This window comes from Drosophila yakuba, chromosome 4 (genome assembly GCF_016746365.2).
Source record: "Drosophila yakuba strain Tai18E2 chromosome 4, Prin_Dyak_Tai18E2_2.1, whole genome shotgun sequence".
Classification (NCBI taxonomy): Eukaryota; Metazoa; Arthropoda; class Insecta; order Diptera; family Drosophilidae; genus Drosophila; species Drosophila yakuba.
Genome location: NC_052531.2, coordinates 83,852 through 107,756, shown reverse-complemented (window position 1 = coordinate 107,756; position 23,905 = coordinate 83,852). Strand labels below are relative to the sequence as shown.

General features: G+C 31.9%; 1 protein-coding gene across 20 annotated transcripts in view; it reads right to left on the bottom strand.

Annotated features, from left to right (window-relative positions):
• Nucleotides 1-2,871: 2,871 nt before the first annotated feature.
• The window catches only part of LOC6523695 (protein pangolin, isoforms A/H/I/S), a 35,201-nt gene continuing 14,167 nt past the window's right edge, over nt 2,872-23,905 (bottom strand). The window contains exons 8-13 of one of the 20 annotated variants that reach the window (XM_015191241.3): nt 23,510-23,659; nt 15,094-15,283; nt 14,704-14,869; nt 11,046-11,115; nt 4,007-4,961; nt 2,872-3,952 (exon numbers count right to left, since the gene is read on the bottom strand). In XM_015191241.3, the coding sequence (XP_015046727.1) occupies nt 3,887-3,952; nt 4,007-4,961; nt 11,046-11,115; nt 14,704-14,869; nt 15,094-15,283; nt 23,510-23,659 (1,597 nt within the window). In that variant the 3' untranslated portion in view covers nt 2,872-3,886. Of the gene's footprint in view, nt 4,962-8,775; nt 9,220-11,000; nt 11,116-12,019; nt 12,176-13,468; nt 13,923-14,703; nt 14,870-15,093; nt 15,284-17,639; nt 20,701-23,509; nt 23,660-23,905 lie in introns of those variants that run through there. The other 19 variants (XM_015191247.3, XM_043207227.1, XM_015191250.3 and 16 more) reach the window with 19 other exon arrangements.

Sequence of the window (23,905 nt, the reverse complement as noted above, 5' to 3'; positions counted from 1 at the left end):
CTATAGTCGAGTTCCCCGACTATCTGATACCCGTTACTAAGCTAGTGGAAGTGCGAAGGAGAGTCTTCAACACTGATAGTTTTTGACAGTTTGTAGGCGTTAGAGTGGGCGTGGCAAAAATTTTTTTGGCAAATCGATAGAAGAAAAGATTTTTCAAAAGTGTGGACGTGGCCGTTTTAGGTGGTTTGTGGACGTTTGAGTGGGCGTGTCAACATGAATCAACATGACAAACTTGCGCTGCATCTATGTCTCTGGAGTCTGTATGCTTAATCTCAACTTTGTAGCTTTTGTAGTTCCTGAGATCTCGACGTTTATACGGACAGACAGACGGACGGACAGACGGACATGGCTAGATCGACTCGGCAATTGAAACCGATAAAAATTGACAAAAAAAATAATATAATTAAAAAAATAAAAATTTAATATTGGTTTGAAAGTTTTGAGCGGCTTATGGGCTTTAGAAGGGGTGTGATCACCATGTTTTTAGTTTACCAATAGAAACTGGCAAAATAAATAACAAAACAAAATATTTTTCAAAAGTGTGTTAGCTTTGGGAGGTTTGTGGGCGTAACAACATTCCGAAATAACTTTGTGCAGCGCAGGCGTCACTCAAATCTGTATATCTAATCTCCATTTGCAAGCTCTTATAGTTTCTGAGATCTCGACGTTCATGCGAACGGACAGACAATAACGGTTATGCGAATGCTAATTTTTAAATTACTAATGATCTCATTTATCAACGCCAACAAACCAATTTTTTTTTTTTTTTTGCATTATAAAACTAGTTAATTTATATATAAACTAACAAATTGTCTAAATCAAAACAAATTGTAAATGCCAGTAAACCACGTTTAAAGCAAATCTTCATGTGTTTTTTAGTTATAAAAAACTTTTTCAAAACACTTTTCAAGACTTTTTATAAAATTATTGTAGATGATGATGATAAAAAAAAATAAAGGCAACTTTTCAATTTGTTTCCTCTTATTTTCAAAACATGAAGGCATAAGACAATTTTAAACGTTTTTTAAATCTTTTTTAACTTTAAGAATTTAAAATATTGTATTATAAGAAATTTTAAAATATAATAGACGTATCATGTATTTACGTAGGCAAAAGAAAAAGCAATTAAGGAAAATATAAATACATTTTCTGCGTAATAATCAAATATATAAGGAAAATATTTAAAAACAAAAATAAAGGAATTTTTTTGTCAATGAAACTCTATATAGAGTTATTAAATATTTTCCTTATATATTTGTAAGAAAATTTAACAATACTGTTAATAACTTAAATAAAGAAAGGTTATTAAAGTCTATAAAAGCTCTCATTTATGTCTTTACTTTAGAGTATTGAGTACTCAGCATTTAAAAATTATAATATTCCTAAGATAAAATTTTGTTTACCATTTGTTCTATATTTTCGGTCTTACCTAATTAGCCTTATTTAAAATACAAGAGAAAACGCGATTTCCCCCACTACCACATACCCGTTAATCAGTTTAGTCAGTCCACTACCAGATACCCAGCAATCAGCTCAGGGTCAACATTTCAACATTTTGTTGACAATTCTATTGAAAATATAATTAAAAAATATTTTTTCAAAAATGTTTAACTGTTAATATATAGAAGTGTGGGTATGGCCAAAATATTTTGTATGTATATACAGAAACTGGCGAGTCAAATTTGGAAGCTTTGCGTGGTTTGTGGGCGTTAGATTAGGTGTCACTATATTCTCCATGCTAACACTTTCTTCTACTGTTACATATTATTCAACGAATCTAGTATACCCTATTACTCTACGAGTAGAGAGTATAATAATTAAGAATGCTCAAACTATAGCATATTATACTTTTCTTTAAATGTTTTTGTGAAATATGTTTTGTATGCGATGGATTTACATAAGGCTCTAGTATTATAGGATCAATAGGATTGTCGTCCCGGAAAACAAGATATGTATTTTAAGTACAGAGTACATATATAAACTAACACCCAAGTGTTTTGAAGATTTTTAATAATAAAACCTAAAAAATTTAAAATAACTAACACATTAAAAACATTTTATATATTAGTGAAATGTTTAACCGTGTACGACAAGCCCAATATTGAGGTTTAAAATACATTTGTACATTAAATAATTAAATGTGTAATAACTGAATGAAGACTAGTATAAAACTGCAACTATATGGATGCTCAGACCAAACTTACTGTTAAAATACTAGATAACTATTTTTTAAATTTTAGATGTGGTTTTTCATTAGAAGTTTAATTTTTACACGGAATAAAGGCTATCAGGTCTTATGGTCAATAAATTCGTATAGATTATCAGTACGTTCTATGTAAGAAAATACTTATTTACATTTAGTTTGTTATATATATTGTACACATATATTATGTAACGTTTAATTTAAAATAATAAAATATATTTTAATACATTTTTGTAATTAATCAAGGATGAATTCAAATTAAATATAAATGAATTCCCTTGTATGTAAGCAGTTACTATATTTTGCTTATAAAGATTAAACTGTTAAAATAAATAATAAATTGTTGTCTGCCGTTAACCAAAGAAAACGGTATCGAACTTGCTACGTGCAAAGGTATTTTAGAATGTATCTATTTAAAAACCATATTTTATCATTTCGTTTGGTATAGTTATGTTTTATAACCATCAGATTAAATATTTACCTTAAATGTTGTGGGATATTAAAAAATTATTTTACGGTAGAATAGTTTAAACAAACTGCTAGTATTAATTTGTGCAATTTATGTGTTCCTTTCAAATTAAATAAACATAAGACCAGAACTGAACCGACTTATTCGCCATGCTATATGTTGATTTATCTAACATCATTTATCTAAAAGTGAAATCATATACTTTGAAAATGTTACATTTTACCGTTTTATTTAGTTATTATTACAAGCAAGGTTCAATTTATAGTTTTAATGCAAATGGCGGCGTGTCCGGGTCATCCTACCACATTTTATACCGCCCACGGACTCTTTAGACAGGGTAACATTTTGTGGTCTTTATCTCCCCGAATCTAACAATATAATTTTAGTTTATTAGTAGCCATATTAAGCATAATTTAATCACTCATTGTCTTAGCATTCTATACATAATATAAATGTTTCAAAATATTAAAATGTCAAAATATATATGATACATTTTATTTAAATCCTGAGGCTAGACTCACGCTAGGGGGAAGAAGGGTGGCGTTATGATTTTAGACGTTAAAAAATGCTGCGTTCTTTAATAAAACAGTCAATAAATGACAAACCATCAAATTACCGACTAAAAGAGACTAAGTGATTTGTTAATCGTCGAAATCTGGTCTTCTCAGAGTTTTAATGCAGGAACTATTTATATTCACAACATGAAAAGTAAAAGAAAAAGTTAATTATAACAAAATTTAAAGCAAAATAAAAAGAAGTATACAAAATTGTTTTATTGATATAGCCATAGAGCTTTGAAGTCTATACCCCTAGATGAAAGTACTATTTGATGTGGTGTCAAATGCAATACAAGTGTTTATGTAACCTAATGTGTATTGTCTGTTTATTCTATTTGGCACGGCCTAACTTGAGATTTGACTCATGTTTCTTTATAGAAATATCTAAGGGTGGCTTCTTTTGGAGTCGTTTTTAAATATTTTTGTGCACAAATTATATGACTCAGTGTACTTTATTGTAATGTTTTTTATTAAAAAAACAAAAACCAAATATTGCGATGTAATTCGTGGCACTAGTTTTGATGGCCTCCTGTTTCATAAGATGGCTTTTGGCTCTCGAGAATAATAATTATTGCACGTATGTTTTAATATTAATTATTTTCTCACACATAAACAATAAAATTTTATGAATCAATTCTACAAATCCACTGCAATCCGTTATGAAACGCTAATAACGCCGTTATCGGAAGAGCCAGCACTAGAAGTCTTGCTAGATGCAATTGCCTGCGAATCAGATTCTTTATGGCATTCACTGCTATTTACAGAATGACTACTTACGGACAGCATTTTCTGCTCACTTCTATTGGGTTTTTCCGTACGGTTATTTAATTGGTGATGAAAATGTTGGTTTAAGCTGCTATTTAAAAGCGAGTGATTTGCGTGGTAGCCGTGCACTGCTACATGTTGAATAATGGATGTAGCAGCATGGGCAACTATAGTCTTTGACTCACTAGCTTCAATCATTTCAACATTTTGATATTCACGTCTTTTAGTCAACTGATTGATGCTAAGGGGATTATTAATATCTCGTGGGTTAGCACCAATAGGGTTTCGGGATGTGTTTGGCATTATAGAATTATTTAAACTACAGTTACCAATTGATGGCAATGAAAAGATAGGATTATTGCAAATTGTGGGATGAGGCTTAAAAAATGGTTCAGATTTACTGGTGCTAGTGCTAACTACTAGAGGACTTAACCCCATTCCCAAGTGACTAAAACGATTTCCAAGCATCATGGCTCGTTCCTGAGAGGAACCTGGACACGGGCCGGTCGTACACGTAACTGGCGAAACTGTACTTGACGTATTTGGGGTTGTACTTATGCTACTGGTTGAGCCACTGCTCGATCCCGAGTTTGACACCAATGTGGACCGTTGCTGTGCAGTTGTCTGGTCTGAGCTGACGATTAAAAGTGCATTAGAAGTAGCAGGAAATACAACATTGCTTGTCGAATTGGCATTCATGTTAAGTGGGCTCATTGTTGTCGATGGGCTCTGTAAACTGGACAATCCACTAAGACACCCAGGGCTGGGCATGGATTGATTTAGGGATTCTGAGTCGTCATCTTCTATTTTATTGGTTTCGTCGGCGCTTCCACAACTTCCTTCCAGTTTTTCATCATCGAAGTCATCTTCGTCGTCATCACTACCGTGTTCATCAAAAACACTCCCGTCCTCGGCGGGACCATTGTCGTTCAGGGATTCCATATAACGAATACATTTCTTTTTGCGCCTATGTGAAAACGAAAATGAAAAAAATGTAAGTTAAATATAAAAATTATGTTTATATATAATCAACAAACAGTGCCAAGTATTCGCATTCAGTATACAAATATTTAAATATTCATGCAGCAATGATTTCAGCCTCAAGAATTACAGAACAAATCAACAATTTTGTCTTAAAAACAGCATGCCTATATTGTTTTGTTTCCAGTTAAATCTTCTCTTCTTTATTACCGCCTCGCGAGTCAGGGAGTTTCTTGGCCGACGATCTTCCGCGACACCAACACAGTTAACGCCACAGTGTGGCGTCGGGTGCGGTGTGTGGTTTTAAATTACTTATTACAAATCCGACGAAAAAGAAGAGTATAGTTACAATACAGTTATAAGTAGCATACATAAAATTTTTAGTTCCCAACTCATTAGCAGTCATCTGATCCGATACATATATATTTAAATATTAATATATACATATTTGACTTCAAACTTTGTATAATCAAAGGTCTAATGACATAATTTTCAAGATATGAAATATAAATTTTTAATCATCCCTTCATACAATTGTAATTATTTTTGCACACCTTTTTTTTACTATCAAATTTTAATACATTTGTTAAAAAAAGAAAGAACCAATCATATACGCTAGAACAAAATGTTAGCAATTGTAGTTCCTGTTACTTTGCTACTATCTTTTGGAGCCATTTTGTTTTATTTTAAATATTTTCTGGATGTATATATAGATAATAAAATAAATTTACATTGATATTATGAAAGCGTTCTCTGTCCTTTTAGTAACCATAATAGCAGTACACAAATTACTCTGTTCGTAATTGTGTCAGTCCAAATGAATGTTAGAGATGAAGCCTACAGATTTTATTAGTCTACGCTGTGCAAGTAGGTTTTTACTTTTTCAAAAATGTTCGAATCTGACTATTCAGTAATAAGTTTTGATTATTTAAAGTCGATTTTAGGTGGCAAACTTGTGTGCAAAAATTAGAGACGGTGTATTAATGAATAAGTCAGTCGTCTAGTGTCATTTTTGTAACTAGCGTGTAATCAATTAACTTATAACTAAACTAATAGAATGCATACGCATTAGGAGAGTGTGCAATGTGCAAAAAAAGAAATGCATTTCCAAATGCTTCCTTTGTTTTTCAAAAGTATTTTGTCCAAGTACCATGGACTAAGAACTGTGGCAACAAGTAAACAAAAATGTACATTTTATTCCCTTTTTTATGGGTTTTTTTAACGAGCACAAAGGGCACGCAGCTTTTGAAATGAGTATATTTTGTATAGTTTATAGGTTTATAAGCTGAACAAATTTTGACTGACTTTTTTGACAATCAATAGTTGTTTTTTTAAAATATTTAGTCTTTATTAAGGTTCTGTTTCGACTAATTACAAAGTAGTCATTAAACATCCTTATTAGTTTATCATAAGGTAAAAGGAAACCAAATATAATCGGAATAATATCGTGACATATAAATTCATTAAAATGTTGTATACATTATTTAATGTCCATTAAATGTCTTACAAAAATTCACAAATATTACCACGTAGGGGATATGCTAGGATATGATAGGATCGTCCGGCTTTGCAGGATTATTTTAATGATTATTATTGTTATTATTATTATTAATTATTGATTTTCTAAATATTTTAGTTGATTATATATAACCAGGTTAAGAATCCAAAATCAAAAGCGACGAAACTATGAATTCTTCTCTATTATTTTCATTTAAATTTATCACATTCTACCGATATTTATAAAATTAAATAAAAAACCCGAGTTATTTCAAAAACAAAAACGTTCATTTTTGTTTACATTTGGGATATTTAATCCATACCGGGCCGACTATTACCTGCAATAAAACGACTTTTGGGAGTTTCATGTCGATAGCTTTAAAACTGAGAGATTAGTAGAGACGGACGGACGGACCAAGGGACGGCTTTATCGACACGGCTGCTGATACTAATTAAACTTCTGATTTAAATCAATAATACCATCTGCAGGGGTGTAAAAAAGAAATTAAAAACGTATACAGTGTTTTTAAATACAAGAAGGAACATTAAAGTACAAAAAAATTTCTGTAACTATAGTAATTATTTAAAATGGATGTAAGTCAATTTAAACGAACAATAACGATTTATGACCACCGGGTTTAAAAATTGTACTATTGGTTAAAAAAATATCAGAAGTTTGACCTTTAGATTATTAGATAGAAAAACTAACCATCATTAAAGATAAAAAACAAGAGAGAACGCTATAGTCGAGTTTCCCGACTATCTGATACCCGTTACTCAGCTAGTGCACTGCGAAGAAGAGTCTTCAACACTGACAGTTTTTGGCGGTTTGTGGGCGTTAGAGTGGGCGTGGCAAAAAGTTTTTTTGCAAATCGATAGAAATTTACAAGACTGATACAAAAATGAAAATATATTAAAACATTTTTCAAAAGTGTGGACGTGGCAGCTTTGGGCGGTTTGTGGGCGTGGCAAAGTTTTTTGCAAATCGATAAAAATTTACAAGACTGATACAAAAATGAAAAAATATTAAAACATTTTTCAAAAGTGTGGGCGTGGCAGTTTTGTGCGGTTTGTGGGCGTTAGAGTGGGCGTGGCAGCATGATTTGACAAACTTGCGCTGCGTCTATGTCCCGGGAGTCTTTATGCTTAATCTGAACTTTCTAGATTTTGTAGTTCTTGAGATCTCGACGTTCATACGGACAGACAGACGGACGGACAGACGGACATGGCCAAATCGACTCGGCTATTGATCCTGATCAAGAATATATATACTTTATATGGTCGGAAACGCTTCCTTCTGCCTGTTACATACTTTTCAACAAATCTAGTATACCCCTTTACTCTACGAGTAACGGGTATATATGTCTGCTTGAAATTATTTCGAAAGAAAACATTAAAGTTTTACAGTTTTGGAAAACATATTTGCAAACATTTTTTACAATAACAATTAACAGTTCAGCACTTTTTTAACATGTGCTCTAAATTAAACTCGAAGGAAATTTTCCCTTCGCATTATTTTGCCAAAGGCCCATCTGTATTTCTCAAATTATGTGTCACGACTGTCGTGCATGTCGGACGATATACAGTTTACAGATTACGTGGGGAAATTCATAGTAAGAATTTATTTACCCCATTATTTCTGGTGTAAGTCAAAAATGTAACTTAAAGACAATTAAATATTATAATTGTTACAACATTGAGAAATAGGAGTTGAAAGCAACTATGAGAAGCAAACAAAAATGCATCAAAAACAACACAAGTAAACTTAATAAAAACAATTTTGTATATTTCACACATTAAATAAATCAAATAACAATGAAGTCCAGTTTAAAAACGTATATCAGGGTTAAACAAAACTTATTAAATGCGCAAAAAAATAAAATATTTTATTGTATTGAATTATTTATTCTTTAATAACAAGGTGAGTACTTGATTATACCAGTAACTGATCACTTTCTATATATTTTGCCTCTGCTATGCCGGCTGGAGCCATAATAGTAATCCTCTGATGCTGTTAAATATATCGACACTAAGACGAACGGAGAAACAGAAAAGCTTGGCTAGATCTACTCGATAAGGCAAGAAGCAAATTATTTACATATTGTTATATATGGAAAGAAATTTTTTTATTTTCATTGGTCATCTTTAATTGAAGTCAGAAAAAACTTGATTAAATCTAGAAAAAAAATAATAATCATGCAATAGGTAAATGTATATAGACCTTTAAGGTTATATATACACAAACAAGAGCTAATTTGTAAACCCTGATATGCATTTATTTTAATTGTTTGAATTGTTATTTACGGGTTTGGATGTTGAAGCATTTTTAAGATGTTAAAACTGGTCATCATTTGTTTAGTTTATTGATTCCTGGGTCTTCAGATGTTTTTGTTCCGTTGCTGCTTTCATTTATTTGGATCTATAAATTTACATATGTCGGTGGTGCCTGAGGTGACAATTGTTGTGAACATGCGCTTGCTGCACCACCTCCTCCAGCTGTTACTGTTATTCCATTTAAAGATGCTACTGCGTTTCCATTACTGGTAGCCATCAATTGTACATGTGTATGAGAAGACGAGGTGGATGATGATGAGGAGGACGATGATGACGAGTTGGGCAACATTACCGTACCCCCACTTACAATAGGTGCCAGCATGCCAACACCAATGCTGTTGACTGCTACATTACTGGTGATGCCAACGCTGCTGCCATTGTTGCTTACGGATGAAATGACACCCAAATTGGGACTTAAATATAGGTCAGGTAAGAGTCAATAAAAAGTCGAAAACAATGTAATTAACCGTCATTATTAAAATGGGGAAGATATGTAATTAGAGACATCAACTATATACAATAAAATTTGATCACACAAATTATTTTACGTAAAAACTTATAAAATACACCTTATTTTTAACGCCCCTACTCGTGGATTATAAAAATAATAATAATAAACATATTTTGATGAGAAACAAAATATACAAGAAAATAATTCTGTTTGTCAATTTTATTTGCTTTAACCTGAACAACACTTTTAACTGCCACGTATATCACAAAGCTTTATAAAGTGCCATCTTCTCTAAAAGTAAAGTTTAGAACTCTCAATTCGTAAATTTAAGATTAAATCTGGCATTTTGTATTCCTATACCACAAAAACCTTTTTTTCATATATTATTTTACTGCTGCTTATTTTTTGAAGTGTGTTGTTTCTATGGTCAGCAGATAACACCAGATAAAATAAAGCTTCATGCGCCTACATTTTGGTTTGATTAACCAGGAACTGTACTTTTTACGTTAAATTGGCTAAACCTTGATTGTCATAAGCACATGCCATTGTAGTAACTTTACTAGTGCCACGAAAATAACGATTAAACAGAATATCGTCAAAATGAGTAAAATAAAACTGTATGTATTTTATTTGCAATCTAAATTTTAATGTGCCTCCCGCAGTTTTAAAACAAAAAAATAATATGTAAGAAAAACGAAATAATAAAAGTTCGATATTGAAGGTCTTAAAAAGTATTAAATAAAGTTGCATATCGTGCACTTAATAATAGTAGTCCTCTTGTTTGGACTAAATCATTTTATAGTAAATATAATGGTGTGTTTCTGAGATGTTGGTTCAGTGTGTTTTTATGTGGACGGTTTCATAATAGGTCTAATAGGTGCATAATCATTTTTTAGTTAGAGTATCTATCAGTTTATATAAACAAAATTCACGCAAGTCATAAAGAAATCGCAGTATTAAGGTTAATATTGTATTAAAATTGTTTTGGTAGGATATTTGGACTTCTAACTTTTGTAAAGCCCATTTTATTCGGCTCCGATTTAAGAGGGGGCGTGGCAATTTATGGAAACAAACTTGCGCTGCGTCTGTCACAGGACTCTGCATGCTAAATCTCTTGTATAGTTCCTGAGATCTCGACTTTTATACGGACGGACAGACAGACGGATGGAAATGGCCAGATCGACTCGGCTAGTGATTCTGATCTACAATATAAATATTTTATAGTGTCGGAAACGCTTCCTTCTACCTGTTACATACTTTTCAACGAATTTTATACATCTTTAACTTTACAAGTAACGGATATTAATACGGACATATATAAATTTATTGACTTGTAATAAGTGATTGTAATAGGAAAAAGGAAGAAGATAAGTTTGTGTGTTACTATCATTAAAAAACGCCTAAATATAAAAAAAAATATTGTATTTAATTTGCACGCCACCTTATTCATTGCATTATAAATTAAACATTTTATACAAACTTTATATATTCTTCATCAGTATCAACAGCTTGAGTTATGTTTAAAAAGTCTCATTATAATTTTTAATTTTTTTTGGTAAAATAAAAGTATATATAAAGTTTCTCTAAGGTCATAACCTAATCGACGGTACGTTAAGATAGATAACGACCTACGGGAAGGCGAATTTTAAAAATATTTTAGTTTATCTTAATCACTAAGACGTAAGTAACATATTTTTGTTATTAAATTAAAATTACTTGCGTGAATCTTGTAAATCCATTTGCAATAAAATGTAAAACAATGTACACAAAAATATATGTAAAACATACCTGCACGGCTTGCACCACTGATTCTGTTGATCCAATCCGAAACGAGCGCGGCATTTTTTCATATTATTACCTACGGAAATAAAGTCAATTGTAATATACCAATTAAGTAAAATATATATTAGTGAATACATTGTTAATGCTTTGTTAGATATATGTTGATAGTAAGGTAATGGAAATACACATGATATACAAAATAAATAGAAACATATTACGATATTTTGGAATACAACATATAGTCGACTGTCTCGACTTTTCAATACCCGCACTGCACATTTATAGCAACACCTTAAAATGCTTAATCGAATATATTTTATAACAATAATTGATTATTGGAAGTGGGAGTTAAAAAAATTTAAAAAAAAAATATAAAATCATACGGACCGACGGACAGACAAGCAAACCAAATTAAAAGGCTGAATACCCACTGAAGTTCCTTTTCCAAATATTCAAAAGAATACGATATACTTTACTATACTAGTGACGGGTATATCAAAATTTTCAACTGTTCTTAAGAAAATAATATATTATAATTTCATGCAAATACTTATATGCTACTTTAAGATGTACTGATTTTTAACTTGTTCATGCGACTGACTTACTTTTGGATAAAGTGTTTTAAGTTTTTCATGCAATTCAAATTTGGTTAATAAATATGTAATAAGATTCAAAAATTTATAAGATCTATATTTATATTTTAAAAATTTAGTTTTGTTTATAGTTTTTAATTTATACCGACAAAAACGTATGTTTGTGGCTTGCCAATCGCTATAACACAATACATTTTTCAGAATTTCAATCCAATCTTAATGTCATCAGTATAAATATATATGTATGTTTATATTTTTAATTTTTGTACATTTATAAATAAAGTTAATCAGTTTTCTTATATTTGACCTTGATAATATTTAATTGATCATTTCTGGCTTCATTTAAACTGATTTAAGTTCTTAGCTAAGTTTAAGAAAATGTATCTAACCTCCGTCGTTGTTATCTTGCTTCCGCTTCCGTTTTTTGCCACGAGAGGCATTTGTACGAGAGCTCCAATCAGGATACATTTGCATGTGCAGTTGTCGCTCCCTTCGCGCCAACTCGTAATACTTCGCTTGTTCCTCACGCCCCAAGGCATGCCACTGGGAGTGGGATAAACGCGATATTTAAAATAGTATATAATAACAGTATTCAGGTTGTATTGGTATGAATTGCTACGCTGATATGTACATATATATTTAACCAGGACTTTGAACACCATTTTTACGTTATGCGAAAAACGCGGTATTTTAACTCGAGTATTCCAAATAATTTTTAGATGAGTTTTTAGATAACTTCAAATGCGCTGCGTCTATATCTCTGGAGTCTGTATGCTGAATCTCAACTTCCTAGCTTTAGTTCCTGAGATCTCAACGTTCATACGAACGGACATGGCCAGACCGACTCGGCTACTGATCCTGATCAAGAATATATATCCTTTATATGGTCGGAAACGCTTCCTTTTACCTGTTACATACTTTTCAACGAATCTAGTATAACCTTTTAAAATAAAAAAAGGTTTAAAAACCAAACACCTGCAAAAGTCCTTACAGTGAGATCAGAATATCCAAACCATTAATTATTAAATAGCTTTTCTTGACAATCTATTCTTCGGTACTCTTACACAGCTAGTAACGATTTCGTATCCATTAAGTTGCTGGTCATTTTCTGACTGTTTCTATGGAAGGTAATGTATTGTAAGTTTGATCAAACTAAACCAAAATTATATATTGTTAGAAACTGCTGTATATCAAATTAGTGCTTTTATGATCAATGAAAACCAATACAGGTAATTTTAATCCATACATTTCCGATAAGTTCAAAGACATCCCTGATATTGTGCTTCAAACCGGTCCGCCCGGCTTTACTACATGCAATAAAAGCAACAATTTTGAAACGTTTAATGCAGTTGGCTTTAAAACTGAAAGATTTGTTTACTTAAAAATGGAGGAAGGGGCAAATTGACATGGCTATATCAACTCCGCTGCTTATACTAATAATATATGGTCGCCATTATATGCATTACTGCAAACTTCTGACTGAAATTTGTCCTAGCTACTGGGTAAAACGCCTAATGCTCAGATTCTCTTTGCTTAACAGCCCTAACAATAATTTCAAACACTTTTACAGTTGCTGACGACAAAACCAAAAAACTAGGAAATTAATAAATTCCTAACCCTAGTAAAAGGCAGCAATCTCTTATAGACCAGATCCAGATCCTAAGAACTTGTTGTTCAACTTATTTTTCTTATCAACCAAGAAACACCCCAATGTATAGTTTTACCATTGATGCTAGTGCTCATATTAGTTAGTTTGCTTTTTTGATTGCAATTTAAGTTAGATTTATATAAATAAATAATATAAATATTACAATTTTTTTAATAAGATAACTGTACCATATGCTTCATTTGTCAACCGTTTACATCACACTCCATAACACCAATGCTAGCTTAGATGGCTACCTCCAACTGATGAGTTCGTTTATCGTTCTGTCAACAATTGGACCTTACAACATGTGAAAAGCTTGGACTGATCGATCTTCTTTACGGTTTCGGGCGCATGCTTTCGCCAATTCTATTTCAGATGTCCAACATAGTTTTAAAAGATTAAGCATCGATTGCTAAATAATTCAGCAACAAATGGGTCCAAATAAAATGTATAAGAAAATATTTTAATACACGATTGCCTTTGTTTTTGGTTTAAAAGTTACATTATTTTACTGCCAATTGTTCGTAGCTCGTTATTTAAATAGAATATTATTCAAAAATGTTTATAAAAAAACCAATTTTAAAAGCAGAAAGTAAAGAAATTATATACTGAATTATATTACTCTGATCTTCTTAGGACCATTTTCTCTTCATTCATTTTATTTTCTTAAGAAAGTAACTAAGACTTAAATTAAAAAAAAAGTAAACCAAAATAAAGCGAAGACAAAAAACGGCCGTGTTTTTACTTTAGTAGTAAATTTTCCAAATAAACTCTATTCATTAGTTAAACAATTTTCAATGATTTTTAATAATTTGTTTGTAATATGTTGATTGTGTTTGTAGTTTGTGTCCTTATATATATTTTTCCATACTAATAACCTAATCTTGATTTAATATCATCATCCCTTAAGCCAACAATCCATTTAAACATTTAAAAAAATAGATTATCAGTAAACAAGCGATGCATAAAAACATTTGTTTAGCGATGTTAGACGATTCACACTTAAGAACTTCCGGTATTTTTATTGCGTCAAAACTTAACTAAAAACTAAGTTTAAATTAAATTGATCATAAACCGATTTACATGAATTTTAAGATTACAAGCTATTTTACAGAGACTAACTATGATTAAACACAACAAAGCTATGTTTAATTCTACAAATCAAAGTTTATAACTTTAAAGTGGAGAACTATTTGAGTACTCTTCTTAGTTGCGAACCTTACAATATTTTTACGATTCATGTATGTACACAAATTACAAAGACATATTTTAAATTTACTGTTGTTTCTAGTTTTATTGGGTTAGTTGTTTATGTTAGATGTGTGCTATACGTTTTGTATGTTAGTGATTAAATGAAATAATATAAAAGTGAAATGCAATAAAAAGAAGGGAAGAGTAATATTTTGAAAATTTTTTGCAGTACCTCCCGAATCCGTTGTCGATCTGTCTTTTTTTCGCTTTTTCTTTTTTGACACGTAACCATAGTTATCTCGTGCGCTCCACCCCGGATACAATTCCATATGCAATTGACGCTCTTGTCGAGCTTTTTCGTAATATTTGCTTTGTTCTTCGCGGGAAAGTTCGTGCCACTACAAAAGTATTATTAATAAGTTAAGCCATTAGAAGAACGATTATTATTTTTTTATTTTTTATCTAAAAATTAACCCTTTTTATGATGTCAATATTGAATATTTGTCGTCCTCTTGAAAAAGATCATTTTACAAGCCCTACAACTTTTCTAATCGGAACGAATTGAATCAAACCTAAGTAGCTTAAACAAATACAAATCAAAACGTTTTACTAATTCTCTTACCCGTCTTCCTAAAATCTGATTAATAGCAGCGGATTCTTTTAGTGTACATTCGGCAACAACCTTAGCACGCATTTCCTTCATATAGAGCATGAACGCATTCAGTGGTTTCTTAATATGGGGTTTTTTTTTATCATTTGTGTCCTTGGAGTCATTTGATTGCGTATTTGATGGGTTTTTTGTTTCCAGGTTCCTACAAAATAAAATAAAATGATGATTACAACTCATTATTCCCATGTGTTTTATAAAACTAAACAATGCCTTTTTAATTCATTATACCCGTTACTCGTAGAGTAAAAGGGTATACTAGATTCCTTGAATAATGTAACAGGCAGAAGGAAGCATTTCCGACCCTATAAAGTATATATATTCTTGACCAGGATTAATAGCCGAGTCGATTTGGCCATGTCCGTCTGTCCGTCCGTCTGTCTGTCCGTATGAACGTCGAGATCTCAGGAACTACAAAATCTAGAAAGTTCAGATTAAGCATAAAGACTCCCGGGACATAGACGCAGCGCAAGTTTGTCAAATCATGCTGCCACGCCCACTCTAACGCCCACAAACCGCACAAAACTGCCACCTCCACACTTTTGAAAAATGTTTTAATATTTTTTCATTTTTGTATCAGTCTTGTAAATTTCGATTTGCAAAAAAACTTTTTGCCACGCCCACAAACCGCCAAAAACTGTCAGTGTTGAAGACTCTCCTTCGCACTTCTACTAGCTGAGTAACGGGTATCAGATAGTCGGGAAACTCGACTATAGCGTTCTCTCTTGTTTTGTATTAAAAAAATGGGCAGCTGGGTAATAAATAAAACATGGTTGAATTTATTCTGTTAAACGTTTTATAAAACATTTAACAAAAAATGTATAAGTTTTAAGATACTAAATCGTTACATTCTATTATACACCCACTGTAACTGAACACACTTCAAATGCCTCTCCCTGCAAAAACTTTGCCACTTATCTCCACGAATGCTTGAAGACATGCAAAAGTTATACATTTGTGGAAATATATGTACATATGTACATTCTTGGGCAGCAGTTCATCCTTAATATAATGAATTAACAAGAGAGAATTCTATACTCAAGATCCTCTATAATCTTTTATCCGTTACTCAGCGAGATAGTAGTGGTTAAATTCATTGCTTACGAAAAAAAAAGAAAACGGGCTGTGGACTTTAGATTAACATATTAGATTTTATAGGTCCCAAGAACCCGACGTTCATATGGACAGATTAAATCGGCTAGTGATTCTGATCAAGTATATATATGTATATACTTTACAGGATCGGAAACGCTACCTTCAAACTGTTTCATATTTTTCAACGAATATAGTAGACCAGTTTATTTTCGGGAGTGTGCTTGTTTTTTGGACGTGATAAAAATAATTTATGGACGGGACGGTTTCATGTGAGCTTTAGAAATATTATTACTAATATATTATTTTTAACAAATTTGCACAAATTAGGTTTCCCTGGAATACGCATGCTTGATAATATAGACGCTCATATTAATTCTATTATTATTAATTCTTATTATTCTTGATAATACTTTTTAAGGTCGGATACGCTTCTTTCAAACTGTTAAATACTATTTAACAAAGAAATTGTGTCACACTTACTTATATTATAACATATCCACGTTAAGTTTTTAAATAACCCGCTAATTATGAAATACTTTTAAATATAAGCGTATAAATATTATAGAGTGCGCAAAATAAAAAGACTACATTGAAAATTTTATAAAAAAAAAAAATCTATTCAATTTTTGTTGAAAAATCGAAGCACACCCTTTAAAAATTCGGAACATATTTATTTAATGTACTACATTTGTTAGGGGAAAACTACCTTTAGACACTTAAAAAAGGTATTTTTTTTATGTAGTAATATTCTCGTGTCAATGTATAAAAAGACAATTCTCAAAATTGTGAAAAAAAAGCCTTCCGAAACCATGTCTTTCACATTTATGTAAGTGATCACAAACAACAAATTATTCTACATAGATGTTAAAAACAAAAAATTTTTATAATATTTTTGACAGAAATTACAACGAATTTTTTTTGTGAAAATCACGAATTTTTATTTTTAGAGACTTTAAAAGACTTCAATTTCGAAAAGATGTTAGTTCATCGACGAAAAAACAACCTCTGGATTAAAAAAATTTTTGTTTTGTTGACTTTGGACTAAAATTGTCGCCAGCATCACTTACACAATTTATGATGTCAGCGTCGATAAGATATACAAGATCCTTGTAAAATTTCTTAAAACACAATTTTCACATTAGAAAAAACAATGTTTTAAAACCTTAGAATTGTTTTCATATCCCTATTAAGCGACTGCAAAAAATAACTTTATTTCGGATTTGAATGTTAGTTTTCCCCTAAGTGATCTACAACAAAAAGCTGCTTGAAATAATCATCAGTATATTAAAAAATTGGTATTTTTTAGAGTGAGCATCGACTTCAACAGCTTTATAAAGAAATAAAAGAAATAAAAAGAAATTAAAATGAGTTCTTATGTGTAACTAAGTATGGCGATATTAAATTACATGTGTTTTGTCTTGCTTCCAATACTTAAGTCGTATGGGGAATCATCTAGCATTGGAAAATTTTCAGACTTCATAGATCCGGTATTTGCCTGTAAAGTGCTTACTCGTTCTTTGAACATGTTAGTTATGGAAAGTTCCTGCGATCTTAAAGAGGCATTAGGCGAACCCAAAGTGTTAGTAATTAGGGAGGAAACATTTTCAGTTGGCGATGCTGTAATTGATGGCGATATTTTTAGCTGATTAACGATTTCTTTGTCACCGTTTCCCCTTATTGCATTCGATTTAAAAGAATTTGTAGTTAGAGTTTCAATGCGCCTTGCAAGTCTTTGTTTTCTTCGATTTTGACTTAAGCCGAAAATTCCAGAAACTATTCCAGTAGAGCATCCACTATTACTACTAGTAGATGGAGTTGAGGGTGCAGTAGAAAACTCGGGGAAAATGGAAGGATCGGTAATGATTGACACAGCTGAACTTTCGCGATTGTAATTAAACATAATAGGCAATTGTGTTGTGACATTATAATTTTCAGTAACATCTGAAATTTTTGATGCAGATGTAAGCAGGCGTGAGGTATCAGCGTTCGAAGTTGAAGACAATGAAGCATATTCTAAAATAATCTCAGCTGCAGTGCTACAAGGCTCTACCTCTTTTTTGCGGCGAAAGGTTCGACTTGTCGAATGCCAAATGCAAGTGGGTGCTGAGTCTGAATCTTCGCCATCGCTTTTAAAACTATCACTGTAGGCTCCAGGAGTGGTACTAGCAGCGCTATATTGATGCATATTACCAGATGATGCGAGTTGTAATATTATATTCTCTATTTCGACCAAAGTTTTAGGTTTTGCTGAGGTCAAAAACAAAGCGGACTCGCTTTCAACATCTAGGAGTTTAGAGTGCTCTGTAGACGATTTCTGTGGCGAAATACCACTTTCATTAGACAGTGCTATAGCAGCCAATGCCATAATAGTATGTGTTGGTGTAGGTGTATAGTCACCACCTTCCTCTGATGAGAGTCCCAAGCGTTGTAAGCTGCGAACATAATAGAGCTCAGCGCTGCTCCATTGATTATACAATCTTTTTACCTCTTCCAGTAAACTTTCAATAGCTTTCCGATTTCCATCAAGGTGCCGTCCTACAATTTCCTCAAGGGCTGAATCAGAGCCATTATTTACTTCAATGTGACTTTGACGAGCACTTAACCCTTTCCTAAATTTACCTGAGATCTCGGAGAGATTTTCGAGTTTTTTTTTAATGTCAATAAGAACGTTTTTTTGTTCCCTGATAAAATCACATGTGTGTTGTAGGTCGTACCCGTCTATTGCTTCCTTGTTCGATTTTAAGTTTGGTGAGTAACAATTGTTGTCTTCTTGCTTCTTTTTTTGTTCTGCTCTTTGGCTTTGACGAACGGTAGAAAAATCCAACAAAGGGGGATCTACACAACCTAAGCTGTTTTCGATATCATTGATTAACTTAATATTGTTATTATTATCCTGCGATGATGGGGTTGATAGAAGGTCATCTTGTCGAAGCATGGTCTTTTTAGATCCTGAATAATGAACCATGTTGGACTTATTCGACTGGGATTCCCGTTCAGCTAACTGAGACCGAAGAAGTCGAGCATATAAGAGTTGTGTGGCCAATAGCTGCTGCTGCGAGCATTGCTGCTGATTTAGCATACTATTTGTATAAATACAAGAAAACAGTTCATTTCGTTGGCGAAACCCGTCATCTTGCCAGCTTTCTATTTCTTCTGCGGTTTGCCAAGCCTGAGAAATTGTTTTTGGCGGAATTAATAGGAGTTCGGATAACGATGCCTCCATTCCGTCTGAGCTACTTGATGGTACAATAAGGATTTTTTCCAAATCATTGCAATTATTTTGTGCTATTCTGTTGTCAGTTAATTGCGTATATTGGTTACCAACAGTGACCTGGCCCGTTCGCAAATTGATTGATTTTTTGTTAAAAATGTTCTTTTGTAGTTCCTCATTGCGCCTATATTTCTGGTAATTTATTAATTCGTTTGAGTTCAAAATGCTTTCATCATTAATTGTTTCACAGTGTGGCATTATAGGTATTTGTAGTAACCTACTAATAAATTCCGTTGTTTATCAACCATTAGTAAACTTGTTGTTTTATATTTTAAGTATATTAATTACTGGATACATTTTAAGATTTTCGCTTAAATTTGTTTATATTTTAAAAATTTCTCTTAACTTTCATAATCTTAGTAGTCATGATTACTCGAATTTTATAAAGTTACCACTTCTTTAAGCACATATTATTTTTTCATAAAGGGTTCTTTGTTTATAATATTTTTTTCCAATCTTAAAAAGATTTAGACAGCGTAAATTTCTTTGATAATCCCGATATTTGTATGTAAGTTTGTATTTGTTAGGTCACAGGCCTAATCAACACTTATTTGTTTTTTAGTTAGTGATATTAACGTAACCCTGTTGTCCGCCTGTTGCAATGCAAGGCCGTGTAAATTTTTTGTTTTGCTTTTTTTTTTTTATAAATCTCTTTTACTTCTTTTGTTCAGTAGTAATATGGTCCATACTCGCTTTAACTTCTGTCTCGATTTATTTTGACACATTTAAATGTACTTTTACCTTATATTACTAAATCGATAAGCACTATATTATTATTAAGTAAGTATGGAAAAAGAAGTTCACACAGTTTAACACTTTTCTTTAATTTTTAACACATTTCATATACATTAATTTTAAGCATATACTCTGGTATTTTATCTTAGTTGTTCTCTAACGGACAAAAGGAATAGATTATTTTTTATTTAATATTTCCATGAAATTGTCTTTACAAATATTTTTTAACTATTTGTAGGCATTGCTTCTTTTAAGATAGTGCACTTATATAGATTTTCGCAAAATTGTATATACTGCCACAACAATTGTCTGATTTACTCTCTTTCGGCTTTTAAAAATAAAACTTAACGATAAAAGTATACGAAGTCTTGACAAATACGAGAGAGACAGGGACAAGACATCGTCTCCAACGAAAATAACTGCGTGAGAACCTATGCGCACACACTTTCTATCGTTAACATAATATTAATTGTAAAGAGTTTACAATTAAAACATTCTTTTATTTTAACATTCTGTTTTTCAATCCCAAAAAAAAAAAAAAGGTTAAATCTTGATCAATAAAAAAACGTCTGTGCTTTGTATACTTTCAGTGAGGGGCAAATGTATATTTTTACATGTAAAATCTCATAATTATGTACATTTTACACATATTGTACATGTAAAATCACAGCATCCAGAGCTGGTGAGCCCTTTCTTCTTCTGGGATCTCTGTTCATACAAAAATACTTTTTCAAAATTGATTCCCCTTTCATTTAAATTATCTCTTGGCTCAGATTCAAAGTTATATTCATATGTTACATTTTTAGGACTTTACCTGACAATATATTAAAATAATACATGACAAATTCGAGTGTCTTCAGATATAGATGGCGCTTCATACGTTTTTTAAAGTCATATCTACGAATATATACATGTTCTACACTTTAACCACGGTATACATTAACTTTTTGAATAATTCCTAATGGCGCTAAGTTTTTATCTTAATATAAAATAAACAATCGTAAACTTGACAATAATTTTGTAGTCCACCATCAAACTGCTACGATACCATTATAACTAACGGTTAGTCGAAATTCGAATTTTTGGGTTTTTCGAAAATATTATTACTCTGAATTATTGTCTTCTAAAACAAATTGAAAAAGTTGTACTTTAATTTTGATATAACTTTTGATTAAACAAGGCTCAATTGGCTTTTTTAACCTTTCCTAGCATAACCTTTCCTCGATAATATTTTTAAGTCTTTTTTCAATAAAGCTTATTCTCGTTTGTAAATAAAAAATGAAATACTGACAGTTTTGACAAACAATTGTTTGTTTTAAATACTTATACCCAATAAAAATTAATTGGTTTTCTTTAACCTTTTTTGAAACCGTGAGAACCAAAAATTAAGGAACATTTTTCAAAAGTGGGCGTGGCAGCTTTGGGCGGTTTGTGGGCGTTAGAGTGGGCGTGGCAACATGAATCGACAAACTTGCGCTGCGTGTATGTCTCTGGAGTCTGTATGCTTTCTAGCTTTTGTAGTTCCTGAGATCTCGACGTTCATACGGACAGACGGACATGGCCATATCGACTTGGCTATTCATCCTGATCAAGAATATATACACCTTATATGGTCAACGAATCTAGTATACCCTTATACTCTACGAGTAACGGGTATAACAAGAGAGAACACTATAGTCGAGTTCGCCGACTATCTAATACCCTTTACTCAGCTGGTGGAAGTGCAAAGGAGAATTTTCAATACTGACAGTTTTTGGCGGTTTGTTGGCGTTAGAGTGGGCGTGGCAAACATTTTTTTGGCAAATCGATAGAAATTTACAAGACCAATACAAAAATGAAAAAATATTAAATTATTTTTCAAAAGTGTAGGCGTGGCAGTTTGTGGGCGTGGCAACATGGGTCAAAAAAACTTGCACTGCGTCTATTTCTTTGGAGTCTGCATGATAAATCTCAACTTTCTAGCTTTTATAGTTCCTGAGATTTGAGATTTAAAACCCCCAAAACGTCTAAATTATACATAATATAGAATATAAAAAATTAAAAAAAAAAATAACATATTCTTTAGCTTAAGCTGTTTAATAGCTTTCGCCGTGTCCCACTCCACTAGCGTTCAGCCTAAGCAATTAAATAAAATAAAAGCAGCTCCATGACTAAAGTTAAAATATTATACGAGGCGACATACACACAGACCAATAAACAAACTAAATTTTATTATATAAAGAAGGTTCTGATCGGATATTTAACGCATATATTTAGTTCTATCGACCTATATATGTTTACGCACCAAACTCTAAAACTAAAACAAAGCATTTTTCCGAGAGTCCGACGTTACGGACATGGCTAGTTATCTAGTGATCTGAACGAATATAGTATATCCTTCCATACAGGTACTGGTATACCAATTAAGGGTAACCTATTTATGGTTTTTGATTGAACGGATTATTCCAATACAAAATATTTGCACTGCACCTGCCATATGTACCATGCATTTAATCTAAAACAGTAAATGGAATTTTGTTTTGGATACCAAGTTTTGTAACTTGGAGTCAACTAAAAGTTTTATGAGCTATTTATTGTAACATCTCTCTTGTTTTACGTATATTGTTGGAAACCATTCCAGATAAAGGAAACAACGTCGGAAAGAAGTTTTAGTAGTAGTAGTAAGTATAAAAGTAACTTGTAAAGAAGGAGCTGTGCATTTGTGTGCTTTCTTTCTCAGAAGGTAAATATAGCCCAGTTTAATTGTAAATTAAAACATCATTTTATCTATGCTAATTTACTTTAAGTAACACGAGTTTTTGTAAATTTTCGAAATTATCTGAGTCAGAACTTTAAAGTCAAGGGGTAATGAAACTCGAAATTCATTTTAGGGGTTGGTCCTAAATGCGCAGGCGCTATATCCATGAGAGGACCAATGAGAGAGTTTATATATAGTTACAGGTCTGTCTATTCATACCCTATGTATGTATATGTGTATATGCAGTGAAGAAAGCCATTGGTAAATTCAAGATGGCGGATGTAAAATTCCCACCCACTAAATTAAAACTTTAAAGCACCGTAACTTAAATAAATATCATTACAAAAATCTAACTAATTTATTGTCCTATAAAAATAAACCCAGTAAAATTGGAATGCCTAACACTCAGGTTAATAATAAAATTTTTGTTAATTTAAAAATGCGTACACAATTGACATCATACAACATTTTGATACAACGTTAGGCTAAGATATAAAGATTTTATTTTTTTGTTAAATTTGTAACTCTCTTACCTTGGATATCTATTATTCGTTGTTGGGTCCTGAACACCACATTCTTGTTTAGAGCTAACCCCCACAATAGCAGCATGAGCATTTATAACGTGGTGCGATGTGGCATGTACTGAAGGCAGAAGGCTAGGTGAAAAACGGAATGGAAAATCACTGCAAATAAGGTGTAAAAATATGTATTCTATAGAAATATGACATTAAAAATGGGACATGTAATGCCAACTTAGCCACCGCATACAAAAATATAAAAAAAATTGTTTAAATTATTGTTAAAACCGGTTATTCCGTAAGTTGGTTTACCGAGGTCAAGTATTTAAATGGTGCTACAGCTATAATAGTCGTGACTGCATATGAGTAATGAAACATCAGTAATCTTGAAAATAAATATTTAAAAATTTC